Source organism: Benincasa hispida, chromosome 5 (assembly GCF_027475165.1).
Source record: "Benincasa hispida cultivar pf3 chromosome 5, pf3_genome.v1.1, whole genome shotgun sequence".
NCBI classification, from domain to species: domain Eukaryota; kingdom Viridiplantae; phylum Streptophyta; class Magnoliopsida; order Cucurbitales; family Cucurbitaceae; genus Benincasa; species Benincasa hispida.
In genome coordinates this window covers 18,923,706-18,932,922 of record NC_143482.1, presented here as the reverse complement: position 1 = coordinate 18,932,922, position 9,217 = coordinate 18,923,706, and the positions used below count along the sequence as shown (strand labels likewise).

At 34.0% G+C, this 9,217-nt stretch overlaps 1 protein-coding gene across 1 annotated transcript; it reads right to left on the bottom strand.

Annotated features, from left to right (window-relative positions):
• Nucleotides 1-5,081: 5,081 nt before the first annotated feature.
• LOC150035946 (receptor-like protein EIX2) lies at nt 5,082-8,211 on the bottom strand. The gene has a single exon (XM_090313754.1). It carries the CDS (start codon nt 8,154-8,156, stop codon nt 5,145-5,147), a length of 3,012 nt encoding a protein of 1,003 aa, XP_090169880.1. The 5' UTR covers nt 8,157-8,211; the 3' UTR covers nt 5,082-5,144.
• Nucleotides 8,212-9,217: the final 1,006 nt, after the last annotated feature.

Below are 9,217 nucleotides of genomic sequence, written 5' to 3'. Positions count from 1 at the left end.
AAAAGCTCGACGATCGTTTAGTACAAGGTAGACGATCGTTTAGAAGATGGCGTGCGTGTGTATGCGATTGTGTACTAAACTCGAGCTATCATATAGTCTCTCAATTTACTAAGCAATAGGAAGAAAACACTTCGTGAGCAATTAACCGTGATTTTTGCAAAATGAAAATAACTTTCATTTTCTTCTTCAGTTACGAAAACCGAATAGAACTTCCCACTAACGCACAGTTACGGAGAAAATGGGGACCATAATTATCCCATAACTTTCAAAATAAAATAATAAATATAATCATATTATATTCATTAACCTATAGTTTAATATCATATATCACCATAGTGTTTTCTCCTCCACTAGATATAAATCATATTTATATTAATTTTCCTCTAATTATTGTATCTCATACATAAAGTCAATCAGATCATATATAATTAACCAATTCAATCATATCATATATAATCGAACTCCCTCTTGTCAATTTGAACATTTCAAACTGACCCAAAAACTGATTCTCAACTTGAATCCATTGTGCTACCAAGGGGATCTTATGGACCTATGGCTCGAAGCTCCAACGGTACGTAAATAACTGACTAAACTCTTTAGCCACGAGATCCACCATCTGTTAACTGCCAAGCATTCCACTAAAGACCGACAGCTAAAAATTTCTTATGACAAATATATTTCTGTATCCATCGGATATAACCAACCAACAGTACGATAGCCCTTCACAGACGTTCGTAAGTACAGTTAGGCCAATTTACCATTTTGCTCCTGTAGTTACATCTAATTCCTTAAGTACCACTGATCCCTCTAATGAACAATACAAAATAGTCCTATTATGTGTGGACACCTCTCGGGCCATGAGAAGATGTGGTGCCACATCATTCAAGTCCCGGGATCTGTTCTTAAGAGAGCAATCTATCTACTTACCCCTGCTTTGGGGAAGGAGTGAATTCCATCTTGTGTAGCTGAGTTCCCAGCTCCCAAATCAGACGAATCCCCAAAGTGGTAGGTTTGAGTCGGCAACTTGACCACTCGCACCCATGCAAATCAAAGGACCACACTCAAAGGCAGTAGTTCCCAACTAACTCAAGATTAAGGTCGTGTTACCTATGGTCATTCTAGTGAAGTGAAGTATCTGTCATGAACGGCGTTATATAACGAGACGTTAACACTTCGTGGTCAGGTTTTATACAAACTATTTGTATAGGATGCCCTCGCTCGCATCTCCCCACATGAATGATCAGAATCAGACCATCTGTAGTAAGTCACAACATTTGTAACTATTGTACAAAGTGGGCCGCATCCGTAAGGTTAACAAGATAAGGTTTCCCTCCTATATTCATATACTACAGACAATTTTGGTTATTACCCATGTAGATCAACCCTCCATCCCACTTCTTGTATGTACAAAACCACCCTTTAGATGGTGTCATATGGACTGAACAACCAAAATCTATCACCCAATTTTGAGTATCCATAGAATTTTGCTCACCACACTATTTAGTTACTGCCAAGGCATTTGAATACACAAGGGATATTTCTCCCACATTTGCTTCTGTCTGTTTTCCTCTTTTGTTCTATTGGTTCAACTTTCTCTTCAAGGCATAATAGTCTTTCTTCATGTGTCCAAGTTTGTGGCATAAATGAATCTTGATTTTAGACTTGTCACCACCATTCTGCTTGCCCTTCCCATTATTCTTTGTTTTCCCTTTTGAAAAAAATCTTCTCCTCCCTGCTTCTCTTTCTTGCTCATCTATAACTCTAGTTCTCTGACTCTAATTGCTGAAATGATTGCTTCTGTAGTGATTCGCTCTCTATCACACTTCATGGCTGTTTTGACATGTTTAAACGATTCTGGTAGTAAATTAAATAAGATAAAAGCCTCATTTTCTTCACCAATGTTGTCTCCTATTGATCTAAATTCTGATGACAGTCTCTTAAACTCATTCAAATTATATGTGAGGGACTTTGCAACATCCATCCTGTATGTGAAAAATCTTTCCCTCAAGAAAGCTTTATTAGGAAAATCTTTGTTGAGATAAATCTCATTTAATTTGTTCCAGAGATCATAGGTAATAGGTTGGTCAACTATCTGTCTTAAAACATTATTTGTAACATTCAAGACAATAGTTCCATAGGCATTTACCTCTATTGTCTCTTTCTCTGCATGTGGGAGTGTTTTAGGGTATTAACTGTGTATATGATGGCCAGAAGTGCCTTCTGCTATCCCAAAACTGCCTTGACTTTTGCTTTCCATAATTCAAAGTCAGTCTTTCCATCAAACTTCTCAATTTCATACCTGGTTGTAGCCATTTTTGAACTTCAAGGTTGACTTATCTGAATCTTTGTATGCAAGAATTCAAATCTTGGATCTGTCTTGAATTGTTGTTTGAGCTCTGATACCACTTGTTGCCCCAGATAACTATATTTCTCTTGTTTGCATGTCCAAACTACTCAGCATTAACGGTCAAGTTCACTTCAAGACTCAGGGAAGACTATATCCTTCAAACTTCAAAACTCTTCAATCGTTTACCTGAATTTAGCTCAATCGTGTAGACAAAGCTCTGAGAAACTAGATGATAGTTTAATTATGTAAATGATATTAAGAAGCACTAGACGATTGTGTAAGCGATAGTTGAATGAAAAAAAAACGGTTGTATAGACGACAGTTGAGGAACTAGACGATTGTATAGACGATGCAATGCGGAAATGATTGTGTAAACGATGCAAGAGGAACTAAACGATCGTGTACACGATACTTAAGTAAAAGCTAGATGATCGTAGAGGAAGAAAGAAAAAAATACAAGTATTTAAGTAGTTCAGCCAAAGGCCTACATCCATTGTGCAAATCGGGAGGGTCTATTTTTATTACTTCTTCTTAAACTTCTTTACAAAATGAATGCCTTGCTCTCTCTTGTTCTCTTTATTCTCTCATTTTTTTTCCTTTTTATATAGGCGCTCTTTTTCAACAAAGAAGCTCTTGTGGTTACAACAAAAAAAAAAAAACAAAAAGAGACGACAACGATCAACTGCCTACAACTTCATTTCTTTTTGTCTCGGTTCTCTCTATAACAATTTACAATGTCAAGTAGTCTGAAACTAAAGTCTACAATAGTCTCATCATATTGCATTTTCAAAGATTTGAATTTTGTAGCCAGGAACTGCAATCTAGACATCTTAATTTTGGATGTTCCTTCGTGAGCAACAGTAAGAATATTTCATGCTTCTTTGGCAGACACACGAGTGTTGACCAAGAAGATGTTTTTGTCAACACCATTAAATATGGAATTTATATCCTTAGAGTTTCCAAAGGAAGTTTCATCTTCCTCCTCAGTTAGCTCAACTTCAGGCATGAGGTTTATTTCACCTTTGTCATTAGAAACCCGAGGATGTGACCATTTGATGATAATAGACTTCTAGGATTTATTGCTCAGAATGACAGTCATCCTCGATTTTCAATATGTATAGTTGGTTCCATCCAATACAGGTAGACAAGAGGTAGATTCCTCATTCTTTTACTCCTTCTATGACAGTAAGACAAGATCACAATACCAGAGATAATGGTGACCTACTCTGATACCAAGTAAAAAAGATAAGGAAGTATCTACTGCAAGTTAACTATGTTATGACTAATGTCGTAGAATTCCACAAGACAATGATTAAATGTGCATAATAGATAAAATAACACCATGGGTTTGTAACTCGATTTGGTGTAAATCACCTACATTTGGGAGGCAATATGTCCAAGAAAGAACTTTACTAATATCAATTATAAACAATTACAATGTAGTACTTGTCTGTAATAGATGCATGATTACAGTGACTTTCGTACAACTTTATCACTCAATTAATAATCTAGGCTCCCCCTAGGTGTGAGACTCCTTCTCACAGTGTCTTAGGCTCCTCTTAAGTTGTATTATCAGTAAAGAAAATCTTAAGCTCTCCCTAAAATTGAGACTCCCTCTCTATAATGCTTGAGTTTCCATTAAGTCACGAGACTCCTTCCCTCTCGTATTGTATGTTTTTTTCTATGAACAAATTCTCCCTTGTTCTAATGGTTTAGGCTCCCCCTAAGATTGAGAACCCTTCTCAAAATGATCTTCTTATACTTGATGTGAGGAACAAAAAGTACGTCTTCAAGAAACTCAACTTTGTCAATGCATTGCAATGTCGACCAACTACACATTGAGTTGTTCTTTTTTTCAAACACGAGCTTCACACAAAATAAAACAGCCAACTCAAACCAGAGGACTAATTATCCTATAAATATGCGCAACAAAAACACATATGAGCAACCCTAACTTCCACAACAATCACATACCGGAAAAGAATTGGTAAATAATAATGCAGAAGGAAAAACTTGATAAGGAAAGTATTTTGCATAATCTACGTTTCCAAAGAACATTCTATTGTTAGAAAGCAACAAATGCAAAGACAATTAGAATAACATTTATGATACTAAACAAATATTGTCAACCACATCATATCTAACCGCCTTTGTTACATATTACATAATGGCTTGACTTTGATTTAAAATAGGGAAATCGCTAGATTCTTTATATAAAATTATTTAATCTAGAGTTTTATTGAGATAAATAATAACATTGTGGATGTAATGATTAGTGAAAAATAATAAAAATATTGAAGAAGCTTTTTGGTTTTGTCCTTCGGTTAGAGATCAAGTGATGATCATCTACAAGTTCTTGAAGTCTTTCACGGGAGACTTGTGGGTCGGGGGCCGTGAGGTTTAGACTTGATTATAAGACTTGGGTTTGGAATTATTATTTTGACGAAAGAGGATACTATTGGACCATAGAAAAGGTATTTTTGTGTTTGAAAGTATACAAATATAATTTGGAATATATATTCATAATAGTATATAAACAACAGAAGTATTAGTCACATATAAATTATTTTTTAAGTTTCAAATTTTGACTTTAATTTTCAAAATAATGTTAAAATATAAACAACAGAAGTATTAGTCACAGAACTTTGCAATTTTACATGAACTATTTGGCAATACAGATTTCAATTGAGAGCAAAATTATTAACATCTCATAAAAAGGAAAAAACAAAGACACTTTGATTCAATTGATGCACTCAATGGATAAAAGTACAGCAAAATTATTACATGGACAAATAAATTACAAAACACATCGATGCACGTTTCCTCCCATTTGTTGTTTCAACGTCGTAATATTGGTAAATATTGCAACACAGATCTTGTCTTTCATTTCATCCATAAACCTGAAGTAAGCATATCTCCAACTTCTCTTCAGTATTAAAGTTCCAACAACTGCCCAAAATCCCAAAGCATATCCTAGCACCACAATAATCCAAAACCACATTTTCTCCAACTTATGCTCTTCATGACTATTATTATCATAAACATTGTCGATTTCAACGGAAGATTCTTTTGGATTTTCATTCGGGCATATAACAGCAAGTGGAGCTCCACGAAGATTTGGATTATTTTCATAACTGGACGCATCATTGAAGGTTGAAAGATGGCCTTCTCGAGGAATGCATCCTGAAAAATTGTTGTTGGACAATTTCAACGTGCCTAGTGAGTTTAAGCTTGCCATGCTGTTTGGAATTGATCCAGAGAGCTGATTGAAAGAGAGGTCAAGAGATTCCAATGCTATTGAACTTCCAATCTCCACAGGAATGGTTCCCGATAGATTATTATGAGACAAATTTAAGGCAAACAAACCATTTATTGCCACTATTTCACTTGGAATATGTCCATGCAAGTTGTTATTGGAGAGGTCTATATTTACCATTAAATAGAGTTGTGAATACGAGTAGTTGAACTTGCTTGATTTCATGACTTGTGTAATGTAGCTCATGTAGCAAAGTGCATAGGGATCTTCGGTAGAGTTGCACAACAATCCATCATTATTTACTATGGGTCTTCGACTTGCACTAAAATTGCCAACATTTGGTGGGATGTTCCCCACTAATTTGTTGTCAGCAAGAATCAAAATTTGCAAGCGAGGAAGTAACCACAAAGTTGAAGGAATCGTATCATTGAACATATTGCCTCGAAGATTCAAAAGTTGCAAATTCTGAAGGTTTTTTCCCATCCATTCAGGAATATTGCCACAAAATTTGTTTCCTTCAAGATCCAAAATAGACAAAAAATTGAAGCTTCTCATGGCCATGAGTGGCTCTCCTTGAAGTTGATTTCTTGCCAAGTTCATCACTTCAAGATTTGAAAGATTTTGAAATGAACTTGGAAATACTCCTAAGAGGTTGTTCGATGATAGATCTAAGAGATTCAAGTTTAGAATTGACAAACAACTAGGAATTGTATTAGATAATCTATTGTTTGAAACTATCAGAAGCTCTAAATTTTTCAATCTACAAAGAGACTGTGGCAAGGAACCATTGATGTGAGCATTGGAAATCAGTAGTCCAGTCAAATTAGGCATTTGGTCATCAATAGTCTTTGGAAGTGATCGAGTGATTTGATTGTAGGAAAGATCTAGAAATATTAAATTTTGAAATTTGAACCATGTTGGTATGGGTCCCACAATATTACAATTGAACAAATTTAAATATGACATCTCTTTTTGTGTTCCAATCCACCGAGAGAATTTTGTTGTTCCAAAGCCCAAAGTCGAGCCTATAGAAAATATCTTCAATTGAAAAGCAGGAACCCAACTACTTTTCATTTCAAAAGATAGAAGCTCATTTTCATCCATAAATAAATATTCCAATCGAGAAATATTAGCAAAGTGGATTTCTGAAAGAGCACCTTTGAAATCATTATGAGAAAGATCGAGAAGAATAAGATTTTGAAGTTGTCCAAAACTTTCCGGAAAGACCCCATCCAAATTGTTCTCCCTAAGATTCAATAACATTAAGTTTGATAATTTTCCAAATGAGATTGGAAATCCTCCATTAAGCATATTATAAGAAATATCCAACTTCTCAAGACTGGACAAATTTCCAAATGAAGAAGGAATTGAACCACGAAATGAATTATTTTGTAGATAAAGAAACTTCAAGTTTTGTAATTCTCCCAACCAATTTGGAATTGTATGTGTCCCAAACTTTATCATCATGTTTAGGTAAAGCTCTTCTAGACCATATTGTTTGCAATTTGTAGATAGATTTTCATAGCTTCCAAAAATATCTTCACCAAGAAAATGGTTAAATGATAAATGAAGAGTTTTCAAGTGGCAATTGTTTCTAACAATTGAGGACAAACCACCTTCAATGCTACTAAACATGTTGAATCCAAGATCCAAAGTATCAAAATTTACAAGATTACTTAACCAAGATGGGATTGAAGAATTATATCTATTACTATGAAGGCTTAAGAATCTCAAGGAAGTCATGTTCCGAAGAAAACTAGGAATTGGACCATCAAACATATTATAAGACAAATCTAGATGTTGAAGTTTGGAGAGAAATGAAACATTTTGTGGAGCATAAATATGAAGGGTGTTTTGAAGACCGCAATTACTCAATTTTAATGACGATAAAGAAGGAAGAATATTCAACACTTGCATCACATCTACACCTAAATTACTTTGAACTACTCTAATACCACTTAAATCAAGGTATTCCAAAGACGAAAGACTTGAAACCCATTCAAGGCCATCAATAAACAGCTCTGTCCAATGAAAATAACCCGGCCCATCTAAACTCTTAAAAATATTGAAATCAAGAACAACAAGTTTAGTTAGATTTCCAAGAGAACGTGAAATTTCTCCATGAAAATAAGTGAGAGAAAGATTAAGATACGTTAATTCGAGTAGCTCAGTTAAATAGAGGGGAGTTTGAGTGTAGTTAAAAGAATTGCCACTTAAATCCAAGTAATTCAAATATTTCAACTCAAACAAACTAGAATCCACACCATTACTAAGTAAGGATGTGGAATAGGAATACTCATAATTTCGAAGATCAAGCTTGATGACATGGCCGCCATTGGTATGATCACACCCCACTCCTTCCCAACTGCAACAATCATTTCCTTTCCAAGATACCAACCGATTTGAAGAATCAACGAAACTTGCTTTAAGCCTAAGTAAAGATTCCCTCTCCTGTTTGATGCAAGATGCACTTGAGACCCAAAAGGAAGAATGAAATATTATAACAATGAAGAAGAGAGCCACCAAATTGGTGCTATTCCTGCCCATTTTCATTGGTAACTGAGTTTTGTCTACAACTTGAATTTTAAGGTCTATTTATAAAGCAATATTTCATAAATATAAGTTTAAGAAAATTTATAATACTAAGGTAGCGTACTAACTAATTTTCTACAAATATAAAGAGTGGGGTAACAAATTAGGTGACAACTTTGATTAAAGCCATGTCCTAGACGATGACTACCATTAAGAGGCAACTACCAGAGATGATGAGATTTATTGACAAGATGACATAGGACAATTTTGCTGAATTTTATTTCGTTATTCAGTTTCTTAACTACTAACACCTACTGCAACTTAAACATACATTACAACTAATTTATGTATTATTTTAAACTTTTCACACCATCGAATCTTTACATATTTAGGAATTTATGAATAGAGAGACCAAAATAGAACCTTTTCTAATTGTTGGAGACTTAATTGTTTAATTTTAAAATTTAAACACTAATTTGAATAAAAAATAAGCTTCGAATTTCAAGGAACAAAAATTTAATTATTTCAAAACATTGATCGATATTATATAAGGAGATCTACAATTCATATTATATAAGAAACTTATAGATACTAAATTGAAAGTTTACAAATCATCTCTAAGAACTTTTCAAAGTTAAGAATCAAATAGATATAATAAATAAAGTTTAGAGATTAAATTTATAATTTAACCCGGATAAATGAATTGATTTTTTTTTTTTTTTTTTTGAGAAAGATGAATGGATTTTAATTTAAACGAGGAAAATGGTTGATGACTCTATATAAAATTAATTAATCTAGATTTTTGTTCAGATAAAAGAATATAATATTAAAACAATTTTTTCGTCTTGTCCTTGGCTTAGAAAAGTCAAGTTGTATCAACACTCGAAGTCTTTCGCACAGCCTGTGGGACGTGCCGTGAGCTTTAAACTTGACCACGAGACTGTGCTTTCGAAATATTTTGGTAAGAGAATATACTATTGGACGATAGAAGAGGTATTTTCGTGTTTGAAAATATACAAATACATAATTTGGAATTTTTATAATAGTATAGTTCTAGATTTTTATTGAGAAAAATCTAACAT

Coding starts and splice junctions, on each gene's coding strand:
- LOC150035946 (XM_090313754.1), bottom strand. CDS start 8,156: ATGAAAATGGGCAGGAATAGCACCAATTTGGTGGCTCTCTTCTTCATT.